This window comes from Ciconia boyciana, chromosome 4, assembly GCF_034638445.1.
Source record: "Ciconia boyciana chromosome 4, ASM3463844v1, whole genome shotgun sequence".
Lineage (NCBI taxonomy): Eukaryota > Metazoa > Chordata > Aves > Ciconiiformes > Ciconiidae > Ciconia > Ciconia boyciana.
In genome coordinates this window covers 42,810,542-42,837,652 of record NC_132937.1, presented here as the reverse complement: position 1 = coordinate 42,837,652, position 27,111 = coordinate 42,810,542, and the positions used below count along the sequence as shown (strand labels likewise).

The 27,111-nt window shown below is 37.4% G+C and overlaps 1 protein-coding gene across 2 annotated transcripts in view; it reads right to left on the bottom strand.

The window, feature by feature from the left end:
- ARSB (arylsulfatase B) overlaps nt 1-27,111 on the bottom strand; it is a 74,601-nt gene that overhangs the window by 22,021 nt on the left and 25,469 nt on the right. For both annotated transcript variants that reach the window (XR_012042253.1, XM_072860151.1), the window contains exons 5-6: nt 18,798-19,041; nt 9,825-9,895 (exon numbers count right to left, since the gene is read on the bottom strand). Coding sequence is in view for 1 of the 2 variants with exons in the window: in XM_072860151.1 (XP_072716252.1) it covers nt 9,825-9,895; nt 18,798-19,041 (315 nt within the window). In the remaining variant the exon portion in view is untranslated. The remainder of the gene's footprint in view (nt 1-9,824; nt 9,896-18,797; nt 19,042-27,111) is intronic.

Sequence of the window (27,111 nt, the reverse complement as noted above, 5' to 3'; positions counted from 1 at the left end):
TATTGGTAACTGCTGAACTTCAGCAAATCTCAGGCAATGAACTGTCAAAATGAAATTAGAGATATCTTCCATGAAATGCAAGAAATTTTTAAAGCTTCCTGATTATAAGAGATAATGCTATAAATGTCTAGGCTATTCTTTCTTGGGCTATAGCATCTGAAGCAACTTCATTGTATTTTTCCTGAATTAAGTCCTACTTCCATGACTGGAATTTCAGGAAGAGATGGAGAAATGGGAAGACATGGAGAAACAGACAGGAGAAAATGTTATTGATACTTATCATAACACTCACAGTCACTATCATCCACAATAAAGCCAAAATTTAGAGCTTACTGCATGTCTCAGAAAATATATGTATCTTAAAGCCTTGATCAACACTTGCTCTATTAGATTCTATTAGATTATACATCCATTGCAGATTTAGTCTTTCTGAGAGAAAACCTACAGGGAAACACAGAAAAAAATATTCTTCTACTATAGGAGAAGTTAAATATCAAAGTTTCAGTGTCTGACTTTAATAGATGAACAACACTCTTGAGCCCAAGCAGATTATTTAGACTGTTTTAAGGAACGTATATGTAAGAGTATCTTGTTTCTGAACAGACTGTTTTTGCATAGACTTGTTGCACATTAACAAACCTATAATCAGTAGGTTATTTAGTGCTTCTTAGACTTTTGTGTTCTTATGAAGCATCAAAGACAAAAAAATCTCATAGAAATCAAAGCTGAAAGTTACAAGGTAGCTTTGAATAGCACTGTCTAATTAAGTAGCTTTTTCCCTCTTCACAATAACAAACAAACACCACCAATATGAGAGTCAAACAAGTTCTTCGTGGTTATTTCTAGGCCTACTGCAGTGCTATGGACCGCTGTTGTTACTGGTGGTCTGTACTACAGAAGACAGACAACTCTTCTGCCTACCAGAGAGAAAATGTTGCATGTTTTTTGAAAAGGCTCGAAGTGACACGATGCACCTTCTTCCATCTACACTTTTACCTCCTCACACAGATAAAGTAAATTCATTTTTGCTTTTCTTCTCACTCTTTTAAAGCCAGCAGTTTTTCCTTCGTGCTTATAATGAATGAAATAAAATATTCTACAGTGTTTCTAAATGATAGCTCAATAGTCAGTAGTAGCCCTTTGAAAGTGATGATTTTTCCATTTCAGTTACATCTGTATAACCTTTGTCTTTCCTCATCCTCACTCATAAGGTACATTTTTGAAGTTGCACATGTGTTTGTAGGTCTGATACCTTAATTAATGTGAGAGCCCATGAAAATGTGCCAGAAGAAAGGACAAGCTTGCCACAGTCACTGTGAAATGCAGATGGCTCTGTGGGCTAACAAGGCCTTTGCATATAAGTACTTTTAACTGACTTCTCTTTTTTTGAACTGTGATGTATAGAGCAATTATTTCACCTCAACAAGGAAACTCTGGAAATGTCAAGGGCTCTTCCAGCCTATACTGTGACAAGGAATTACTGAAGAAATAAGGGGTTTTGCTACTTCACTGAGGAAAGACATTTTGTGACCTTTTGCTGCTTTATGGCAATAATGAGTTTTCTACAAAACTCCAAGTCTTTCTGTTACTTTATTAAAATAAAAACGTTTGAGGAATAGCCATGACCTTAACCTTGGAATAGTGAATAGAATACTGATCTTGAAGAAACAGATGAGCCCTGAGACACTATAACTTCCTACTGTCGTGTTGGCAAGGCATAGGGCTGTGCCGTAGACAAACTCACCCAGCGAAGCTCACCTATCTTAATTCACTTAGATGGATGCTGTGAACATACAGATCCACTATTATCCCTTCTAATTTCAGTTTTCTCATAGCAATGCTTGATTCCAAAGGAAAGATTTATAATAGAATATCATGCTCAGTCTCTTACGTTTCAAAATACATACTCAATTTCAACAAGAGTAAGCATATGAAAATACTCTCATTCTTGTTTCAAAGTATTCACCTTGATTTTTACAACAGATTATACCTTTACATAAAAAGACACCACACAAACAATTGAGTAAAATCCAGAATTAGTTATGGCAGCAAAAAATCCCTGTGAACATCAACAGAGCAAAGCATTTATCCAGATTATTACATTCTTATACAATTACAGAATAAAAAAATTAAAGTTATTCTAAATAAGAGCAAACTTATTAATACAGCCTACAAGGTCAAACATCACAAAATGAGAGACAGTAAAAGGAAATGCTCGACTTTCACTTTTGATGGAAAAATAAGAAAAAAAATTCAAAATCTTATTTTTTCCAGGAAACAGATTTGAACTGAATGGAATAGTATTTATGAATCATTGAAGACATCAAAGGTCATGTTGAGACAGCCTTATATATGAAACACCCAAACCCCACTTGCGTCACTGTAAGTTAGCAGCATTCAAGGTAAAGAGAACTGAGCAGTGTATAACCTGACTCTAACATCCTGTGCACAATTAAAACTTTACAGGTTTCCAGCTCAGAGATATTTAATTTGAAAAATGTAACCTAACATTTATGCCAAGACCTGCATAAAAATTTAAAATGTTAGTGTTATGTTCAAGCAGGTATAGGATATAATGAAGCATAAAAAAGAAGCAGTACTGAGGGATTTCTGAATTTCAGTCATGATACTGGCATTAGACACTTTATCAAGTGACTTAACATTTCTAAATTCTAAAAGAGATTATCTACATCCCAAAGGAAACATGGGGATTAGTATTTGTGAGGCTCACCAAATGTGCAATCCCCACATGTTTAGTATTGAATACTGCAGTGATGGATGGTTCACACTGAGATGCAGGTGGGCCAAGAGCCAAGGCAATGTATAACCACAGGCCAAACTTCCCGACAGCAAGAGCTGCACCCCAGAAACTGCATACAGCCAACAGCCACAAGGAAAACACCTCCGATGTGAATGGCAGCGGAGCTGGCTGGAACAGCAGCCTCCCATTAGGGAGTGTAGCTGAGCTCTGCCCAAAACTGCCAGACTAGCATGAAAAGCATGGCATGAAGTGGTTGAGGGCCATGCACAGCTCCAGGGTCACATACTGGCAACTCCTGCCTTATAAACTTACAGGGGGTCATTGCAATTTATGATTTTCTTGTAATGAAAAGATGACAGAGTCCAGATGATCAGCATGCATTTGTATAATTTTGCAGAGAAATGGAAATTTGGAGAAGCAAAGAACGTATCTGTCTTCTTCCCCATTCTTGACCATTCTCCAATTCCAGCTGTCACTACATAAGCTCAGTCAGCTAACTATACTGGTTGCTTTTCTGCACGTTTTGACTCCAAGAGTGGATTCCGGGTCTTAGCCTGGCACAGACATGGAGTATATTTATCCCATTCGAAGTCCACACAGCACACTCATCCATGCACACCTACATCTCCTGCTGATACACTACCAGGGACTGTTTTTTCACTTTTTCTTTTTCTTTTTTTTTTTTTTTTTAATAATTCCAAACCAGCTAGATCATCAGTAATAAAACTGGGGAAGAAATCACTTCTGGCCTGCAAAGTCTCAGGAATCATCTTTCACCTGGGCAAAATAAGTAATAAATGGGGCCTAAAGGAGCCTAGACTGTCTATTCCTTAATCAAGATGAATCATTTTGGTATATGTATGGATATAATATATAATGCTACAGCCATTATAATGCAATTTTAATGCCTGTGAATGATACATCAGTCCCAGAACTGAAATGGTTTCTCTATTATAATATATCATATGTTCATTCTGCATATAGCAGATCTAGCCCCTTATAAGCAATCATTTATTTTGGCAATTAATAGCACAATATATGAGGTAATGCCTTTTTTCAAATGTCAAGGAAAGCAATGTAAAGTTTGATTAATTTTGCTCAAGGCAAATAAAAGTTTGGAGAAAAATCGCAAAATGTTTTTACAAGTTCTCTGTCTTGGATGTCTGCCTCTATGAATAGATATCTTCAAAATAAATTGACTACAATTAGTAGCCTACAATTTTATTATGCCTTTGAAGTTTTAGTTTATGGTTAAGTCTGGAATTTTAAATTAAGGTGAAAGTTTTTTCAGCCTAAAACAGCCCCACCCAACGACATATTTATTTTGAATACATCTTTCTAATTTAAAGGAATTCAAATTCTTTTTGAAGAGAAAGTGATGCTACACATACAGTCTACAAGATTTTGTGAAATTCAATGAATTCATTAATAAATTTAGCAAGTCAGATTAAAAAATAATACAGTGTCTACTGACAGATTCTGATTAACAACTCTGAATTAAAGGGTACATTTCCTTTCACCATGTCATTTAGTCCTGATTCTCAAAATAAAATTGCCTTCTGTGGGATATAAAGTTTCAATGCTGCTTCAGGACACGCCATCTAGCAATGACTGTGTGGTCAGAAATATGTTTGGTTTAGCAGTTAGGGGAATTTAGACTTAAATCCAGTTGGTTTTTAATTCAGCTGAATCACCAAAACTTGATGAAATGCCATAAGGCTGTCTAAAAGAAAGCAGATCTTCCACAATGGAAGAGCTGACGTCACCTGCACAGCTGCCAAACCATCAACAACTTGGTTTTTTTTTTAAAGACACAGTCACAAAAACGGGGCAAAACAATTTTGGTTTTTTTCATTCCAACACATGTAAATCAGATTTTTGATTTATGCAACTTTTAAGTTACTTTATGCATTTTATTTGTGCTTTCTTAACCTATATATTACAGGGAAAATGATACTCTGTTTCAACATAATTTTAGCTTTCTGTTTTTAATTTTCCTATTTTACTACCAAACTCCTAAAACTAACAGAAAATGCGAGTGTTTCAGACCCAAACCTGGAAAACAGTGGATCTTTCATACCAATGTCCTGCTTTCACGTAACTGAAAACTCCCTAATAAATTACAAATCTACACTGAGACCCAGCCATTGAGACATATATTCATCACTTTTGAAAATAATCAACAGGGTGATGAAGAAACAACCAGAAAGACAAAAGCAATGGCTTTTAGCAAGGAGGGAGAGGAGCAACCACCTCTGAGGTGCCTGGGTCCAGCTCCATCTGCAGGGCTCACCAGACTGGTTTAGCGCAGTGAGGTCCAACCAGCAGGTGTGGCTCTCCACTCCTTTGCCCTGGGGCTCTGGCTCCAGGAGCAGCCAGACAACCCTCTAGGAGGGTTGGCTCTCCCTCTGCCTCCCCACTTCCAACTGCACAGCCCTCCTCACCCCCACCTTGCGCTGCCTCTGGCATCCATCGGCCCCTTCGATGGGCAGATTCAACCTACTTGACAGAAGAAAACCAGGCTAGCAAGTTGGATCAGGCCATGGAGGTACCTGAGGAGTGTCAGAATGGATGCAAAATAAGCATCAGGAGCATGTGGCTGGGAATGGGGAGGAAGCGAAGTACATCCCCAGCAGAAACCTGCTGGATCGCTTCATCCCATTTTATGAAATGGAAACCTCAGGGTTTAATTTCAGAGCCAACAGAATCAGTCTCACCTGTCCCCCAAAATTCCTTCTAGTCCCATCCTTTGTGTCAAAATGAGCGCTTGGCTATATTTCCAAGAAACAACCGAAGGAAAAAAAAAAAAGGTTATTAAAATCTGAACCAATATCCTGACGTGGTTCATAGCCTGGCTCTGTGAGTGGTTTTGGTGACCTGTGAGAGAGGGGAGCAGTGGTGAGGCACTGTGGGAGGCAGGATTTCCTCTCTGGTAGCAGCAGCGACCTACACTAGCTTAAACTCCATGAAACTACTGCCTCTGGCTGAGGCTCCCCGGTGGCCTGAGCTGATCTAGCTGCCGGTCCTGTGGCCAGTCCCTCCATCTGCCACCAACCACACTCTCCCCCGGGGCTCCCAGTCATACAGCTACATGGCAAGTTGATTCAGCTGGCTGATGTGGTAGAAACCCTTCCTCCTCTTTCCTCCCGCCACCCAAGATAGTCTTAAGGCTGATCTGGCAGAATACTCACCTTGTCATCATGTGATTTCCAGATCCAGCTCAAGGGAGGGAGGAAAGGATGGGAAAAAGGACAGGCTGGCCATCTTTGCAATAGCTCACCACCAGACTGGCTTTGCTACGGAGACCCCAACCCACTCCCCTCCTCATCCTAGCTTTTGGAGATCCCACCCTAGTTTTTCACTCCACCGCCTCCTCCCCTTTTACACCTTACACTACCCTTTTACCCTTACACCACCAATTGTTGTAGGTCTGCATTGCAAACCAGGTCAGTTCATTGAAAGAAAAGATTGGTTTTAACCCTGACCACTCCACTGGGCTGCCACAGGTCAGAGAGAACCTGTGGACAAAGTCTGCGGTCAGGGACAGGAACCCCTTTATTAGCACTGAAGATGACAAATGAGGAATCATACTCTAAAACACTGCAGTATGTTTCAGACCACTGGAAAGGTTTATACTTGAATGAAGAAAGTCTGCCCTCTGAGAGAGACCATTACTTGAAAGAGTCAGTGAAATAAGACCTGTCAGCATTTTTTTGTAAAATGGAATTGCAGACAAACTAGTTTACAGTGGTTTTGCTCTTATGCTGTTTAGTATTAACAATAGGAGAGAAGTACAGTACTTTGATACAAGACTACTGTAGGGCTATAGTATTTACCACTGGACATGAGCTCCTGAAAAAAGGTAAGTAGATGCTGATCAGTAGATTAATCAGATCTGCTGGAGTAACCCTGGCTGATGCCCAGAGGTTAGAAACCAGTGCTCAGTCTGGGAACTTGAAAAGTTGTATGACGTTACCCCACGAGTGGTAAACACAAGTCAAGGTCAGTTCTAACAGACCACAGCAGCAAAGATGTAGTTAGCTCTGTAATCAAGATAGCATGTCCTATCTTTAACATCCTGTTGAATACTTGGTTGTAACAGTTGAGCTGACACTAAATTAATTACATCGTTTGCACAAATTCTTCCCCGAAGGAATGCTTATTTTGGTATAAAAAAATCTGAACAGAACAAAGCTCAGTTTTCCTATTTCAGTCAAAAAAATCAATGAATTACATGAAACATCCCATCATTCATGCTACTAAAAATATATAGCATCACTTTATTCAGACAGAGATGAAGATAAATGCATCATTAAATAAAAATATTATGCTGAAAGAATGTATACATTATATGCAAAAGCACTCAAGAGTTCAGGAGCACTGAACCTGCACTGAGTGCAAGCACAACAATAACTTAATGCCCTATGTGTGCACAACTACAACAGTACGGTGTCTTCCTTAATAATATTATGATCAGAACTTGCCTGATTATCCACAACATCCTGAAAGTTTTTTGGTTGTGTTTAACACTATCTTGAGAGTTAATTTCCTCTTTGCTCTTCCACAGTACTCTGCAAACCCAAAGATTTGGCTAATCTGTATCTTCCAGTCATTATTTTACTTTCTAATTCAATTTCTACAAAAAATAAAGTATTAGTATATAGAGTACTTCATCTGACACAAGATTATGTAGGTGGTGTGATTTTTTAAGTGGACTAGGACAACGACAAGATGGGCATAAAGAAGGCCAAAGACTACAAAGGAGGTGAGAAAGAACCCAGCAAAAGACACATGGACATATTTTAGCACCGTGGGCAAAAGAATACTCTGATCTCAAAACAGATCAGAGTTGATCAGATGTTTCCTTGTAAGGACAAGGAAACAATAAACAGTCAAAGAAAGAGCAAGAATCCAGAGTGACACACAGTTTATCAACTTGGTGATAGGAAGATTGTATGGGCAGTTTATTTTAAGATGCTTTTTTTTTTAAACACGAAGAGAGCCATGATTGCTGAAAATATGAAAGTACTTATATATGCCAAGCTTTGTGTCTCCCTAGTCTATCCATAATAGAGACACCAATATAATTTATCTGGATCTTAATTCTGAACTTATTGCTCAGTTTGCACAAATGAAAAACAGACACTAAGTAGAAATCAGCTGAGTTACATACATACACAGTTACTCTTAATAACTCAGATTGCTAAATAGAAATTTTAATCCTTATAGGACAAAGCATAATTTCACTAACTGGGTCAAAAACAGAATCATAAATAATACAATAATAATTAATAATTAATAATAATAAAATAATAATTAAAAGAACAGTGATCTGGAAAAGTACAGTTTAATGTCTATTTTGTCATGTATAACAGTGATAAATCTTGTCAAAACTATCAGAAATACAATTACCTACTCTCAGATCCTTTAAGAAGGGTATCATAAAATCAAAACTAGGAAAAATGTAAGGTATACTAATTTGGAGGTCAACTCTACCTGTTCCTGACCAAAAGTGCTATTAAGGGAGAAAGTAAAACAGGTGACACAAAGTAACTTCCCCAAATTCCCCAAATAAATTAAGACCTTTGTTGAGAAGAGACAGGGAAACCCTATATGGTGCATAAGGACATGTGGGTGAAGGGTTACATTTTTGTTTTTAACGACTCCAGTTTTGAAAGGCACATGAAAACATTGCAAATTTGCAGGCACACATACCCCTTCCTCTGTTCGTGATGCTTAAAAGTCACATCTCATCCACAATAAAAGTTCCACTTACTACAGCTTCTGCCCACCTGCCCTGCTCCCTGCCCACATCTCACGCAACTCACACAAAAAGTAAGGACACACTATATGTAGCAAACAGTGAAGTATCATCAAAGTACAGCGTAATGGAAACAACACAGGGAAGTATTTCCTGAGCTTAGGCTCCTGAACACCTCCTCTGCTCATCCCCCTTCTATTTACACCAGGAATCTGTCTACTCAAAAACCTCTGCTAAGCTCAATCACAGCAGTTCCCCCAAGGAAAAGATGGTCTCTGAAGTATGCCTGAGAATACCACATCAGGGAATAACATCGTACAGGAATGCTACAACTCACTGAGCATCCCTTGAAGGGAAATTGGAGTAGATACACCTCAACTCCATCAGTACGTAGGAATTATCTGCAGGCAGTGCTGTCCAGCCAGCACTAGATAGGCACAATGCTGCTCCTTCTGAGAAAAGCATCACAGAACCAGATGTGCATTGCAGAAAGCCACCTTACCCCTTTCCATCCAGTTACTACAGCACAACATGTATCTATCTTGCAGGCCACAGATCACTGTCCCCACTGCACTACTTTTCCTCTGCCTGGATTTACTTCTTTACTTAAGGAAATACAGAAATGCTATAAAAACACTGGAAAGGACCTGTTCCAATGTTCTGCATGAAAAAATCACTGCTTGAAAAGTTTGTAGTCCTTAGCAAACTAATGATGTTGAATCATAAACCAGACAGTGCTTAAAGAGCTATAGAATTGGCAAACTTAAGCTCCAATTCATGTGATTATGGCATTAAAGATCCAACCCATGTGATTATGGAACAAAAGCAATCACAAGGCTTGGAACTTCTCAGCTTCTCACAAACTCAAGTTTTCCATTTTCAAGGTCATATTATATAGAAATATCAAGACGTGCTAGGGCGAGCAGTTCATTGGGAGCTACCTGCCAACCTGGAGCACTGAAGACAGGATTTAGTAGGGTTTTTTGGCAGTATGCCTCCCTGTGCACCTCAGGCACATGGCTGTTCCTCGATATTTCCATCTTCCAAAGTATTTTATTCATTACTCAGCAGTGCTTCAGAGCTCTTTGAAATAGGAAGCGTGTGTTGGTCATGATTCAGTAAGTACTTACAGCACCTGGGGGATGATGTCTCTGTATTTTAAAGCTATTTACTTAAAAGCAGAAGGCATCCTAGTCTATTTTGTTTCACCTATCAGGAAATACTTCACTTAAGGAAAACAAGGAGTGTTCAGAAGATAAACTATATGTTTAATAACTCTTGAACAATCAGTAGCATACTCACATGGGAAGTCATCCACAAACATGGGGTCTATGTTATGCAGCAGTTCCACTCTGGGGGAAGGTCTTCCTTCACTAGGAGACATTTCAAAAAGAAATGTTAATTTCCTTCTACAGCTCATTAGGATTCTGCATGTTTTATTTTAAGACTTTTTGTCATCCTAATACAGAATGAGCTCATAACCATAAACTAATTGCTATCAACTTTAATCTGAATGCTCTTTTCCAGCCTAGTAGCAACAACTTTTGCCCCTATCAGTCTTCCTTGACTTGACTGGTGTTTACTGTGACTATTTACAAGTTTGCAGAGTACAGAATTGCCCCTATCAAAGCAGGGTTTTACAATAATCACCTTTAAAAATCAAATTTCGCAGTGTAAACTGGCATGGCACTTGCTATGCTCTCTGCATACCTGAACGAGTACTGAAAGCATTTTGGCTGGGTGCCTCATGAAACACTAGAGGCATTGGCTATCCCTCAAAAAAAACACCTTAGATTTGTAATTGAGGTCACAAGGATTATTTAGGTACTCTGAACCTTCTTGTGGAAAAAAAAAAAAAATCCCTCTTCTTCTAGCCATTGACTACATAGGGATGGTGTGGAATGAGCCTCCAAACTTACACAGAAATTTTCTGAGTTAAGTAAATCCCAGTCCTAAAAAACTGAGTAAAACAAATTTACTCCTTATAAAGGGCAACATGAGTAGGAAGACATAATTAGAAAGAACCTTGGCTACATCACGACACAACAATATTTTATATTATTGACAGCGACCCTAAACACTTCCTTTTAGAAACTTCCAAATAACTTGAATTGTTTTCTTTTTGTTAAGGAGCTTCATTGTAAGACTCAAAAATTCAACTAGGGCCCCTAAACCACTTGACATTAAGAATAAAAAAAATCAGGTAATATAAAACTTAGTGGAAATCTCAAAAATGGCTGTTATTTTAATATATAAAATATGTAATTAAACAATAGTTACATGTAACTTAAAATTTTCAGTAAAAACTATCTAAAATTAATATTGGTCTATTCCATTTCTAAAACCATTTCTGGATGCTACACGTTTTGAATATGTACAAAATTAACAAAGAGCATTGGATGAAAGATTAAATGTATTCAGATAATACAGCCTTGGAATTAATACAGAGGAAGTACAATAATTATCCTACAGTGTTAGTAATTCAGTGTCTAAAAACTGCCACAAAAATGTTTTTCCCAAAATGTGTGTGAAAGGTTAACTCCCCCCACCCCTGCACCCTGATATCTATAGTAGTCACACTCTTAATTAAGGAATGGCTGGCCTTATTTAACAAAACTTTATCTTAGATTTAATAGACTCTTACTGTCTCTAGATGCTCCATCTACAGCTGTGGTCAAGTGTGCCTTTTGCCATCTGTTCATAGGTAACAGTAACATGAACCAGTTAGCACAAGTTAAACTAGGATGCAACTTTATAGCATGTGAATGACTCCGCAGTAACTGCTTGGGGAGATATTCTTCTTTTGCAGTTTCTGAGTGTATCTACATTTTTCAGCATTCTTTTAAAAGAAAGCAAACACCAGAATTATGCTAAGTAATCTAGTATCTTCCACCAGGGTCAAATACAGAAGAAAGAAGTAACTTACTCCTATGTGCTTCTCCTGTTTATATATACAATATTCATACAGTACCATGTTAGGTAGAAAGTCAGAACTGAGGATGTTCATGCTGTTCAAGCAGACTAGTATTACTATCATATCATTAAAGGTAATTTCCTTTATGGTTTTTAATCTGGAGGGTGGATACTGTACACTAAACATGGCTACAAACATTACTGCACAGCAGGCAGAACACAAACCATAAAGATGACACCTGCACTCTTTTTAAGTTTTTCATGCCGCAGTTGTCATTTTTATTGAATCCATTTTTTTCTGGGATAGAATACTGATATTAGTAACTTGGAAATGTGATTTATATATACTAATGAGATATACTCCCTGAAGCTTATGGTATTACTGTATTAAGCTCTGTAGGACTATCAACTGGTACTGAACTGCTTGTTCAGTTTGGGTGTTATTCTGGTAATTCTGTTGCACACAAAATGGAGGTTTATAACCAGCATGTGTTATTCACAAAACAATAACCAGAGGAAAGAAGATGGCATTGTACATTGAAGAAAGCGGATGGCTGACAGAAAAGGACATCAGGAAGACAGAGGCAATGTCCTGGGGACAACAAGTAGAGAATTTACACTTGTAGCAGAGCTCCCTTTCCCTGTGCCTAAACTCCGTTCTCCTTCCCATTTATGGAGCTCCATGCTGACCTTAGTCCCCTCAAACGACAGCCTCAACAACAGATTCACCCTGGCAGATGTGCCAAGTAAATTTTGCATCAGGAATATAGTCTAGCCAACAGAGGCAGAATAAGAAAGCGGTAAGATTCTCTAGGGAATCCTGCCTTTGTATTTTAGTAGCTTCCAGTGTAACCATATCTTACAATGCTCTAATTTTAGAATATTTAGTTTTAGACTCCAATATTCTAATATGTTGCTCCTCTCCCTAAAAATAAGGAACTTTTTCTTTTGTCTGGTTATTATTCTACCAAGTCTAACTGACTATTTAATTAAGCAGTTAAAAGGTATTGTTTTCCGAAAAAGTCCTGTAAGTAAGAACATCTTGATGAAAGCATACGGACTAACTTCAGAGTTGGTATGTGAATCAGCTAGTTTATGCTGAGAACATCACTCTGTCTTCTGCTTTGCAAATTTTTAAAACATACAGAAAGATCTATTACTCCTTAGTGAATGTGAACAAACATCTACATGCGATCTTTCACTTTTGTTGTTGTTAAACAGGCAGAAGGTGTCCTTGGGAAGGAATCCAAGGTTTTTCAGGGTAAATATGTTTACCTTGCACAAAAACATCCTCAGTGTCACTCAGGAAAATCTGAGCCTTTATGACCTTGCCATATATTGTATTTCTCTGGGTCATATCTGTACACGCTTTCCTAAAATAATTACATTTCAGATATGCTGGAAATAAACATTCCATTGCTCTTTCTTCAGCATTAATTTATACCACAACAACAAAATTTTTTTTCAAACAGATGTTTAATTCATAAAATGAATGTAACCATTTGGTACACAAGAATTCAAGTTGATCTTGCTTCATTTACTTCATCTAGTCAATTCTGATATTTCCAACATTACAAAAATATAAAACTGAAACTTGCCCTGTAAAATGTGTGAGTAAAACTTGAAAACCTACACTTGCTAACAAGCTTTGAAGAAATATTAGGGTTTTGACTGCATTTTATCTTGAATCTCTCAGTGCCTATCATACTGCTTCATGTGCTCTACTATTTGGTTTTCCATTTTCCTGCTAACGCAAAATAAAATCTTTTTTCTGAGCACAGACATACTAGATATTCAGTATGGAAAACCAAAATATATCAAAACCATGTATCAGCCAGGGCAAATTTCCACATAAGTAAAATTATTTTGCCTCATGTCTCTATTTCAATAGAGTAGCAAGCATCTGGAGAACAGATGTTTCTTAGACATGCAAATGCCTTTTGAGATGCTTGCCTGGAAATACGCAGTACAGTTTAGATTCCTTAACTAGTTGCATTTTAGTGTTGTTTTCCATTAATTTTTCTTGGTATTCTCAGTTACTATGTTTGTAAAACATATTAGTGATATTATCCTGTATTTTTAGATATAATTTCTAATATGTACATGGTGTTAGAGGTTCCAGTTATATTGTAGTGTTACCCATGGTAATCTAAGCTATTAGAAAAGTGAAATCTGCTATGATTTATGTAGAATATTTATACCTCAGATTGGAATGGTCTGATGGATATCCAAAAATGGGTTGGTACAGTGATACTATCCTAAGCTATTTTCGAAAAGAAGTTGGGAACATTAAAAGGAAAGTTAAATCTAATTCCAAAGGTACTTGGAGAAAAATGAAGTTTAGGAACTACTGGTCTAAAGATACACGCAACAAAATTTTGGATGGAAAAGTTTTTTTGGTGGCCAACTATCTTTTACTGTAGAAAACTGTAGCAGAAAGGCCAAGATGGGTATGAATGGAGAAAGACTGGGAAGGTCTGCGTGTGGAGAAGGTCTGCGTGTGGGAAGGTCTGCGTGTGTACGAACGCACAGCAGGGAAAGGGCTCTCATAATGGTCTGTGTTAACGACACCCAGATTAGCAGGTCAGCAAGACCCCAACACATCTAGGCCAGTTTAACAGGACAGGGACATGGGGAGACAAAACAGTGATGGCACCTGGTGACTTACAGAGGTGGGACAGGACAGAGAAGCAGCACCAAAAGGGTACAAAAAGGCATAACCAGAACCTGTGCATGGTCACCAACCTAAAAGGAGCATGGAAGACGTGAGAAGGACTTCATAGCTGCCGTCCCCGGACCTCTACACCATCCCAGCAGATCCTGGGCCTAACATCTGGTCACAAGCATCGTGCTGCCTGGCTGCCAGATGGATGGCTTGAAAACCCCTGCCCTGGTGCCTGGCTGCTGGGCAGACTTCTTAGACACACACCTTTTGGTGAATGAGTGTCAGACTGTGAGAGTGTGAGTAAAACCTGCTTTATTTCAGTTTCTATTTCAAATACAATCACATTCCTCTTCTATTAGGTCTCTCACTGATGCAGTGTTGCAACACCATTTCCTACACTACTAGGTCAGCAGATCAATTTGGGAAGAGCAGACAAGCTTTGAGTTCAAAGTCCCTGTCAAAGAGCTTTTAAGTAGCATGCAAATTTTTGCCTAGAGAAAAGAAATTCAAACAATGAGAACAAGAACATTGTACTTCCTCAGTTTCATGCATTGTATGAAAGAGACGTGAAGTACAGCTAGCTAAAAAGAATGCAAAGATATTTTTGTCCTCAAGAAACATGCTCCTGAACTTTATCTTTTCATGCTATTTGCTCCTAACCATTAACTTTATTCTGGTTCTTCAAGTCAAAATTAAGCAGAGGAGGCATGAAATGAACAGTGATATACATGTGTCGTTTTCAGCACTTCTATTTACTACAAGAACTTAGTATTAGTCAGTGTCATGTTAATGCAATTCCTAATTTGCACTACCAATCATCTTAAAATCATTACAGGAAGTTCATTTTGGTCTAGGATTTCAGAATTTATATTTAGGATTTCAAAATTTATATCGAATTTCTATATTATTTATAACATGATCTATATTAAAATTTTATATATTTATATGTAGTTATTTTCAGAATTATATTCTTTCTAATTATTATATAAATATCATATTAAGAACACATCCTTTGAAAACTGACCATTTTTAGACAGAGATCAGACAGATACTGGAATGGATCCAACATTTTTGTGACTTCTGAGAGTATATGCATTGTCTCATATATTCTTTTGAATATCTAAATCAAGGTTCCAAATTTATAACCTTTTTCCCTCTGATTACACACATATGAAACAGTAGGCTTAGGATGAAAGTCCACCAAAAAAAAAAAAACCAAAGGCACAAGAAGCATATGCAGCTACTTGTATTAAACTGGGCTGAAAAAAATACAGATGTAACACAGTGATTGGCTATTAATTTACTTTTTTCAAATGAGGTAGAATCTTAGCAAGATTTAATTTCACTCATTATAAGCAACATATTTGAACTTTCCATCAGATGTCATCAAAAGCACACTGTGCCTTCATTGTTTGCTATCTGATATTCAAGTGACCTTTTGAGTTATGATCATGAAATTTAATACACTCATTTCTCCTGATTACATGGGAAAATCCTGTGAAATTTGACATTTTGGCTGCAAGGTCAGCCAAAGAGCAGCCTAACAGTTCACAAAAACTGACTTTTTTTCCCCTCTGGACAGAGACCCTCCAGCTGGCACTACTGAAAATACTGGAGGTCACCTATTCCCTAGCAGTACCATGTAAACATTGCATTCAGTTCCTTCACGAAGAGATAAGATTCAAGTGCCAGGAGCATGCAGGGGACGCATAGCTGTACCTATCCTTCCCTACATCTAATTTTCCTGCTGAAGTAACCTGATCTGAGAAGTTCAGTCCATGACAAAGAATACCTGGTTGAAACTGAACCCGAATCAGGCAGGAATTCTGCTGGTAGCTGGAAGAAAAGTCTATGGTTTAGGAGTACCCCAGGATCTTGCTGATGCTAAGTTTTCCCACAGTGACATCGGCATGTAAAACATTTTACTGTCTCTGGCTGGACAGGAGTCTCCATTCCTTCCTGGCAGTTAATGGTCCCTGGCCTCAATTATACACATCCTTATCTTCTTCCACTTGGAAGAGAGCCATACAGTACACCTGGGCACAAGGCCATGAGATCTCTGCAAACTCCAGCTAGTACAGAAAACTACCCCATAGCTCCTCAGAAACAGGCAGCAGTAAGAAAGCAATCAAGCTTAGCAGTTTCAAAACAGGTAATCCTACTAAAAGTACAAACAAAACAATTCTGAACTCAAGACATGGGGTTTTTTTGGGGGGGTTGGGTTGGGTTTGTTTTTTTTTTTTTTTTTTTACTTCAAGGTCTATATAGGGGTAACCAGGGACAGGTAGATGGGTTCAACTCTGCCTGCTCTAGCTCTCAATTTCTCATCTCAATCCCTAACCCAAACTTTCTCTGCTCACACTTGTTTAGGAGCTAACTCCTGTAATTCACAGTCTGGCATGCTAAGTCATACAAAAATCAGTGTTCATTCTAATACATTACTGTAGAAAATTGCAGAAAATAGCTACATGTCTCCTGCAAGCTGGGGTGGGAACCCCGAGAAGGGCACAAACAGTTATAGCACACATAATATAATATTGTCTGACTGCTATAAAAACAGAACAAAGACTATCAAAAGAAACAAAACACTAACTCTCAGATGAACAGCATGTAGGAAATAGAATTGCTGGTCCTTTTATTTTGCTTTAGCAGTATTAAACTTCCCATCCTAAATGACTCTTATGCAAATTAAAACTATAAAGACCAACTAAAATAAATATAACTCCTAAGAACATAGACAATAGGATTTAACCCCATCAACGAATACATTACATGCAGCACAGAAGAGGGAGAAACAAAGTGTAGTCAATCAGATTCAGTGTTATACAGGTATACATGGAAGGTGGGTCCAATCTAAATTTTTAGATGTGAGAAGTATACTAGAGCTGGTGGAAGGCCGGGCCTTAGGTAAAGTTGATAAGGGGGATTCAGACCGGGATGTGGAATGTCTAATCAAAAATTACTGCCCTTGGGAATGAAACACATCCTGGAGAAATATGGAAGCTAATTAAGACATTTTGGGAACAATCTGAAACTACTAGTAGAAGTGTGGTAAGAAGTACCCTCATGCAAACTTTTCTTATTATAATACTAACAGTCACACCCCTTGAGCTGGAGACCCCAGCCCAAGCAGAGACCCCTCACCTTTGGGCATGCATAGAATATTAAAGTAGTACTGTAGCTTTAAGAATGAGACGAGAAAATGTAGACAAATAGGAAACTGCTTTGCATAATTACTTATACATATGTATAACTAGACTGTATAAATACTGTACCTGTATGAACGAGCGGTGTGCTAACTTTGTGGAGCTACCACCTAGCACCTGGTCTTGCGCAAAACTTGAAATAAACTGATATCTCGGCTCTGTGTGCATACTGGGTGTTGCACACCAGGTAACGAACTCCGTTTGTGAGACAACAAGAGGAATTTAAACCAATGTCACCATGCAATTTTTGCAAAACTAAGGGTTGGTCACAGAAGTTTAAAATTCTGCAGAAACTCAGGTTTTAAGGACTTTGTAATCCATTTCAGTAGAATAAAAGAACATTAGAATAAAAAAGTTTTGAAAGATGAAGGACTGACTGAATATAAGTCTTGACTGAAGATATCACAAAGGGGCAACACCAGAGTTTCTTTTGATAGTTTGTTCCAGTGAAAAAATTACCTTTACCAGTTAATGCCTATTTCATTTATTCTTTTACATTCTATTCTACTTACACTGCTGAGCCCAATACACCAGTAATAAGTACATATGCAGATGTGCCCAGAGCCCCCAGTATCCAGCATTTGTGATACCATTTTTATTATTCTTTTCCAGATGAAAAATGTATGGGATTTAACTAATTTTTCTTTTAATGCACAGAAGATTCTCCATTATCTGAACTAATGGGGTTTGGGATATCCCAGTTAATCCAGACAGCATGAGAGGTGCACAAAGTCAGAGAGAGCTCAGTAAAAGTCATTAGCTTGGTCTCAGTGCCAACCCAACTGGAGCTAAGCTGCTTCTTTTTTCCAGTCATCTAAGCATGTCTGCACTGCGCTCCTGAATGCTCCAGCTTGCTTAAACCAGGCACAACATCATGACCTCTCAGGAACCAAGCCAGGTCTACTTTTGTACTCAACCTCACAGGCTTTCTGAGACACTGGACAGCATGATACGGACCTATTCAAATAGAATAGGTCAGCCTTGGAGCCAGCCTGACAGGTCCTGTACCAGGCTAACAAACCATCGAAGTGGAATCCATGCTCAGTGAGTTTAATGTCTGCATAGATTTCCCACATGTTCAAGTGCAGACGCATACTGCAGAGACATCCAACTGGGCTCTGTAAAGAGCAGGGCTGGGTCCATGAAATTTACTAACTTGTACTCCATGCTGTGCAAAATCAGTTAACCTACTTCTGGATCACAGAGCGCTCTTGAAAAAGTATTCCATGTTTGTGCATTGCTGCATCCACACTGATAAATTCAACATACCAAGTTAAAGCTGTATGGAGATTTGGCATCTGTGACCAGGATTAATTTGCAACCTGGATTATTCTTTCATGGATAGCAAAGTTATCTGCACTTAAACCTTCCCTTTATTTAGGGAAAGGAACACATAATATTACCCGCCCTCCAGTTCCAGCTCTGTTCTCTGGGCTGGTTAAATTCTTCTCATACCAGCATGCTGACTCAGTGATTTGACATGTGAGTTACCTGATAGCTTTCCAAACATCAAAGCCATCCAAAGGCTTAGTGCCATTGGTATGTCCCCCAGCAAGGTGCACCAGCGTTGGCAGCCAGTCAGAGATATGGATGAGTTCATGACTTTCTACACCTTTTTGTTTCAGTAAAGGACTTGCAACAAAGCCTACTCCTCTCACTCCTCCTTCCCAGAGGGTCCATTTTCTTCCTCTCAGCGGCCAGTTATTCCCACCTGCCAAAGTCTGTCCTCCATTATCTGGAAAAAAAGTAATTAAAAGGAATTATTGGTAAGAAAGAAACAGAACAATCCTCCCCACAGCATTTATTCATCCATTTGAAAAAATATTTTCATAATATAGGCATGTCATGCACGTACTTGCAGAGTGCTGTTAAGTGTTCATACAATATGTCCCATGTTCAGAGCATGTCATAAACATAAGTTAATTCTTGCCAGAGTCTTACAAATTACTACAATGAAAAGTTATTGCTAGGCACAAATGATACCATACTACAAGCCAATGATTTAGAAAGAGCAACTTGACGTTGATTCTAAATATCATTAGACATCCAAAGCTTCCAAATTCAAAGACTTTAAAAATTTAGTTCCAACTACTTTACAGACCACAAGAAGAGTTGCTATCAATGCCATCATTAGTACTCAGAATACACTGTTTTCCAAAGCAGTAAGCTATACTTAAAATGGAAAACAGTTATTCCAGTGTCAGGACAATATCCATACTCCTAGTTTAGAACCATTTTTTCCCAGATATTTAGGCAGCCATATTGATTTGTAATGTCACACAAAACAGACAGTTTCTCAGGAAGAAGAAGCAAGCCCTAACAAAATTAGTTGAAACTAGTTAAAACAGTTGAAGCTATTCAGAAACACACTGAATTTATTGGTTTTGGTGAGAACAACATATAAGATGGTTACAGAAAAAGTTGACCTGTGACTACAGTAACTCAGAAATATCTACATGAATTAGAGATAGCTCATTTTAGCTCTTTTAACTCTAACATAGCTCTTTTTAACTCTCTGGCCAAGCTTCCACACTTAGAATAAAATCCATATTCCTGAAGTTAACAGAATTAATGATTCTTTGAAGTTACTTTCAGTACAGCTGTACAGTTGTTCTTGTTCAAACCTAATGTAATGATCTCAGAAGAGTCATTGATGGCAATTCTTTTAAGCGTAATTTTTCTGTATTTTAATGAGGTTAAAATTATTTCAAATAGTAGTTGTTGAACTGACATTCAGTGTAATTTGACATGTTTATATTGTATTTTCTGATTAAAAAACAGGAGTATGAGGGAAGAAACAATAAGTACATGTCCAACACCTTACAGTACTTTACTGTAACCACAACACAACAAAATTATCTCCCTTCTGTTTCATTAATTAGGGATCAGAGTAAACCCCCACTGTGAACATCTTTCTACTGCTCACAGAAAACCCTTTTTGTTCTCCTAAGGAATAAACTAGTGCATGTCTCTGTGAAGACTTCAAAAGGTGGAAGCCTAAGCTAAATGAAGCACTTGGAAAAAATAGCATGAAAAGTATAAAGTGTTCTGTGGCCCAACTAGCTTCTAGTAGGGCTGCTTATGTGTCCAGCACTCTTCGGTTAAAAATAAATAAATAAAGAGCTTTATTGTCTTCAATATGAAATGCAGGCAACCAAATACTAGCTACCAATATTTCTCACACAACAATGTTGAGCACTGAGATCTGAGAATTTAAGCAGTTGCTGGTTACAAAAGAAAAAAAATCAGTTTCAACAATTCCTTCTACTCTTAGTGTAAACAGGAATTCCTGTCAGGGATACTCACGGGACAGAGCTTTCAGAAGCTTTTAACCTTTGGTGGCCTTAGAATAAAAGGTATCTTATCTACACTGTATTAGAGCACAGTTTGGACATACAGTGGGATCAAATCTTAAGTATGTTAAATATCTTCGTATCACAAAAAGTTCGTATCACAAGCTACTTACTCTTCGTATCAGTTTAATACTAGCACATGATATTTTTTTTTTAGTCCTGAATATCAGCCACAAAGTAGCAAGGAAATTATAGAAGTAGACTGTCTTTTCGAAGAATGGAGAGAGAAAAGTGTGCATTTCCTGGGTTACAGTCAAATCTTTATTATACTTATTTTCCCTTTATGTTCTATAGTTGAGTTGAAGACATTCACGATGTGTCATTATACAATAAATTCCCTGAGTAGTCTACAATACATTATACAATAAATTCCCCAAGCAGTCTATCTAACATATATCCTGTCAAAACTCGTGTGTAATATCAGCATTCAGACATAGTACACTAGGTTAAAAAAAGGGGAAAAAAATTTCTTGTTTTGATAGCTTATCTGATATGTAAATGAAAGAAACCGACATATGAAACAAGCTTCGTCCCACTCATTTTGACTTCTCATTTTCACATTGCTAGAGCATTACTGTTTCCTTCTCCCTCAGGAATTCACGTTCAAGAGACTCTTTCTGCTTCATTTCTTGACTGAGTTATCAAAAAAAGTGTTGAAGAAGGTAAAAGCTTGGTTTCTGGTTTGATTACTGAAGTTTGTTTCCTTTCTAGGTAGGCAGAACAGAGCTGATGTGTCACTGGCAGTTTATACATAAGTGATACCATTTTTCAAAGTTATAGATAACTATTTCTGTACAGTCTGAAATATTATCTAGGACTTCAAATATCAACAATTTTTTAAAGAGGAGCAAGCTACGTAATAATGAAAGATCATAATGGAGTCTGTATTGATGAAATATTAAGCTAAGCACTAAATAACAAAGGTGGGGAGAGGGAATAAACAAGAAGCCACTGATTGCATGAGGTACAGACGTGGCAGAAAGGAAGGCGTGAACAGCCACTACAGGACTGTAACTGGAATTCTAGTCGGTCTTACCTATGAGGGTATGTCTAGACAGCAGCAGACAAAATGGCTACCTGCTGTGTGTGTGTGTGCTAAGATACAGCTGCGGACGTACACAATCGGTGCTAAAAGCTTGCATGGGTTCAGAAAGCCACTGGAGAACTTAAAGATGAAAAAACAATTGATACTTCTTACAGGAAAAAACACTACCTCTGTCTCAGGAACTTTTTCAGCCACCAACTGCTGAAGCTTTGAAAGTTTTCAAAAATTTTTAGTGAAAGGCACAAACAATGAGTCCCAATACTTTTTCCTAGACACATTATCAGGCATTGCTCTAGTGAGGGGATGCTTGGCTAGATGGATCGTTCATCTGTGGAAGTACAGCCATTCTCATGTTCTCCTTAATATGCTATTCCTTACTAACTCCTCATGCTATTTTAGAAAAGTATCTCGAATATGGAACAAACTCCAAAGTCCATATGGAAACTCCTGGTAGTTTAAAACATACACTTAATATCCACTAGGTAAGAGACAAATAGGATCATTGTTGCTTCATGTTCTACACTGGCCTCATATCCAATTATAAATCCACTTCAAAACAATATTTCCTGAATGATTTATCATCCATTTTTGCAACTGTTTCTCTCCATGACTCATCCTAATATCTAATCTCAGCAGACAGTCTCCAGAGCAAAGCTTTTGGAATCAAGGTACCTACAACTAGAGGCCCTGACTTATAACATTTCTTATTATTAAAGCTTCAGCCTTGCTACTTCAGCTGAAAACACAAGCTTCCCCCAGGCATGATACTTCAGTTATCTCTTTCCTGGAGACAAACATCAAATATTATTTTCATTAAAATAATAGTAAAATAGTCTGGAAAATGTAGTGAGCAGATTCTTCCTATCTGTAAGAATCATTTTTGTAATTACATCTATATAATTTAGACTTCAGTAGTACCCACAACATATTATGTGCATTAGAAAAATCATAAAACAAACCAGCTCTTGTCCCTAAAGAAAGGATGAAAGGGGAGAAAATAAGGTTATAGATAGAAATGATGGTCCTTGGCATAAGTGTTACCTAGCTAATTTATTCAGTTTTGTTTGTTTTCTTAAATGGAAGCATCATACATTTTTAAAGAGCTTTGTAGTTTGCTTGGTTTCGCTTGCTTTGATAGGTGTTTAGCTACCTTTATTTTCTCACAGTATTTTTATCACTCCCATCATTCTGTGTTATTTTAAGGAGGGGGGTACCAAGACACTTTTTCTCCATTCTGACGGAATTTTCTTCTACAAGCTGTAATTTGTGACAATGGAAGAGAATGGTGAGGAGAGACATTCTTGCTGATGCAAGAATGGGCTAAAACAGAGTTTGTAGCAGGCATTACCACCACCAAAGAAAAAATGCACAGAAGATATATGCAGCGTAAATGGCAAAATGACAGAATAAAGGAGAGAAACAGAAGCATCCTGGCTACTTTAAAATGTAGTTTCAATCGAAGTTGTGCACCTTTGAATTAATAGCAGCCTTGCTGACTATGGAGAAATCTGTATAATGTAGTTATTGTATCACAAACACCAATGATATGCTGCACTGATTTGGGAAGAGGTGTCATTCCTGCTATGGAAGAGAAAGTGAAAATCCTAAAAAGCAAAGGAAGCACAGTGACAGTTGTAAGCACTGGGGAGGGAGCCTGCAAAGGTTGTATCTGAGGGAACCATGTAGTCACAGACAGAACAGTTTCTTAAGGGCAATAAATATTTCTGAGGGTCAAGAATTGGTCAAAAGAGTCCCTAGGTGCAAAAGCCAGGTTCATCTCTAATATTATAATTCTCTGCCAATTTATGTGACTCGTGTGAGTAGCATAATTCTGTTTTAATTTTGTGTCGTCCTTCAGTATCCAAGGAGTAGGAATCTGATAGGATCTGAACATATCTTAAAAAAATTGCCATACTGAATAATGTCTTTGGAACTGATACTAACAAAATTAGTAGGTCTAACCGCCTCCCTCCCCCCCAAAAAACCAAGGTAGTGCTTCCAAACCCAAAATACCACCACATTTTATGTTAGTTTCTCCATATGAATGTATCTGTGGGACATGCATCCTGATAAAATAGATTGATATGAAGCTCTCCAGATTAAATAACTTTTGTCTTCAAAATAGTCATGCACAGTACCCTAACCCCTTGAATACTTTTTAAAGTACTGGCAAAGCTGATCCTCAATAAATACCATGCATTGCTATAGCAAAAATAAAATTTTGAAGGGAGAACTTCTGTCTTCTGTTTTGATTAAAATATCTGCAAAAAAATCAAATATTTTTCTTCTAAGTCTAGCAACTACCCAAATATGCCCTGAAGAAAAAAAATAATTTCTTATAGGACTATTTCTACATTCTTTCACTCTCATACACCTATTTACATATCACTTTCTCACTCATCTTAAAGTCCATATAATGCTGTTCACGTTACTTTAATGGAGTGATTTGAAACAACAAAAATCCGAGTACCTCCCTGCCAAAAGATTTTGGATGAAAACAGGACACATTTCCCACACAGAAAACCAGAGAATATAATCTATTTTCAAAAAATCTTTGTACAACAGAAGTTGACCGTCTTTCAAACTACTGTGGGATTTTTGTTAAAGGTAATGAAGAGGAATTTAATTTAATAAAAACCTTTCAACAGAAGAAAAATAAAAGCAAAGTAAAGCTTGTGCATCTTGAATATACCTTTAAAAATGAAGGCCAATGTTTTCTTCTCACAAACATCTGCTTTTGTAATTAATATTCATTGTCACATACATGAGAAAGAGTTTAATTTGTTAAATCTGTAATTTGTAAACTGTCAAAGATATTTTGCAGCAGTTCTTAAAGGAATCAATAAACAAAACTAAACAGAGAGGCCCTTCTGTTTCTCCCAAACACTTCTCTGAAGAGTTGCAGCTGCCAAACATTTTGACTACAGCAGTACATATATGCAGTGATGCGGGATGTATGTAACTAGTAAACAGTTTAATGACTAAAATCTCTTTGAAGAGCAATTGGACAGTAAAAAACAGCAATAAAACAATTCTGAGAGCAATGACTAATGAAGCATGTATGGATTCAAGTCTTCAGATAGACTCACTTTTTTATTGAATTATCCTGGAACTGAAGCAACAGTCTGCTTCATACTATGAAGATAACCCACATCGGCAATAGATACTCACAACTATGGGAAAAGCTTCTTTGGGGATTTATACCTCATTAGACAATAGAAAACCAAAAAAGGCAAAAGTGTTGACTTAAGAATGAACCCTGACAAATGTCCTTCCCAGGACCATAAATATCTCTCGCCTGTGCACATTGCTTGCTAAGACAAGTCCACAGTGGTTACTGAACGCAGGGGCATATTAATAGCATTAATAGATTTGTCAAAACTTCACGTGTCAGAGCTCATGCGTCTGACAAATTCAGTTTAAATTGATCAACGGGCTCAAAAGTTATTGCTGGGAGAAGTAATTAAATAGAAACAAGTCTTGTAATACTGTATAAGGCCAGTTTTCTAAGAAAGTAAGCTTCATCTCCCCCAGTTGTACACACAAAAATCATTATTGCCTATGTAGTGGAATGAAAAACTTATTTTAAAAGCTGTAAAGAGACCTTTGTGTTTTATTTTTGGATGGTGGGAAAAACACTATAAGAAGAGTTTCCAGAGAACACTTAAGTACAGTATGACCAACATGCTCAACATGCTAACTTTCTTCACTGGGTGGACAACTGGCTCAAGCGACTTCCTTTCTGCGACTTCTACTACCTGCACATGCTGTCTTAGCAGCTTCTGCTCATGATGTTGCCTCACATTAATGCTCTAGAATAGAGGTGCTATTTTCTCTGCAAATAGGCCAGAAACTGGACTTCACTTTAAAGATTTCCCTCGCTGCTTTTTCACCAGCTCTTATGTAGGACTTAAGTGGGTAAATTAAAAATTGTAAATAATACAGAAAATAACTTTGCATTTTTTTGTATATTTTTCAAAAGCAACAGTGTGCCTTGTTGTATAGCTACTTATTTTCTTCTAATAGACTAGACTGTGTTTCAATCATACTATAGCAAAGTAACTTTTTTTTTTAAACAGAGCATCCTTTTTTTGTCTCCCTTGTGACCACTCAGGTTGCTGCCTTCTTCTTATGACCACAATTGAGCTATACCCCTCAGTCCCATTAACGTGCCTGGCAAATTGTTCTAGACAAGCTCCTCGGAGAGGGCTTCCTGGAATTTCTCCACATATTCATCCAGGACTGTATTTGGTGCTGTTATTAAGCAGTTTTAACTCCAGTGTTTCTTTTCAGTCTTTGTATTTTCTTAGTCCAAATAAGGAGCTACTCATAAGTCTCCTTACGAAAAAAAAAAGGAAAAGAAAAAAAAACCACCCTTGCTGACTACATTTAGTGTGCAAATTGTTTTAGACAGTGAGAATATCTCATAAAAATATGCAGGGTTTACATAAACTGTCCTTAACTTCTATTTACTGTAAACCTTCCATTCTTGTTCTCCAGGGAGTTTAAGTCTGTGATATGTATTACATAAACTCAGTTACAATGGCAGACCTGTAATCCTAAAGATGTGTCCTAGTAATCCTAACTATCACGGTAAGTTTAACAATTGTTTTTGGCATTTGTAGAACAAAGAGTGATGCAAGAATACAGAAAATATTTACAACAATAACTCTGAAAAATACAGCAGTAATTAATTATGTCCTATAAGAAAATAACAGTCTTAACAGAAAATTTAAAAAACCCTCTTTCAGCACAACAATAAGATAAGTATTTGTGGACTGATTTGCATTGTATGTCTCACAGCACAACAAATTCTGCATAAATAAATTTTAGCAATAAGTAACAAAAGACCAAAACTGCTTGGTATCACAAAAAAATCAACATGCAAAATATTTTATGATAATTAGGTTAATAAATTTAAATACGTAACTTCTCTTGGATACCTAGGTTGATTTTTAAAAATAGCCATCCAAAAGTTTAACAGATCTGTATGTATATAACTCATATATACACAGAACAAGAAATAACCAAGCAACATTTAAAGGAAGTATACAATTAGGAATCAGTCAAAAAAAAAAAAAAAAAGAGAGAAAAATCAAGTGCTGTGTGCCAAGAAAGTCTTTGACTATGCAACCACTTTTTCATCCTATTCAGAACACAGAAAGCATTTGAAGTAACACATCTGCAAGGGCAAAGTGAGAAGAAAACCTAACTTTAATCGTCTGGCAGCATACAAATACAACTAGATATCACAACTCAATTCACTTATCATTTCTCATGTACTGGTGCTTAATAACTTTAACCAACCATTAGAGTCCATAAAGGTCTAGCCTAACATTTCTGGCTCCTGCCTACAAACACATAGATCTCCTTTCTTCCTGAAAACAGTTACAAAATACTTGCCAAA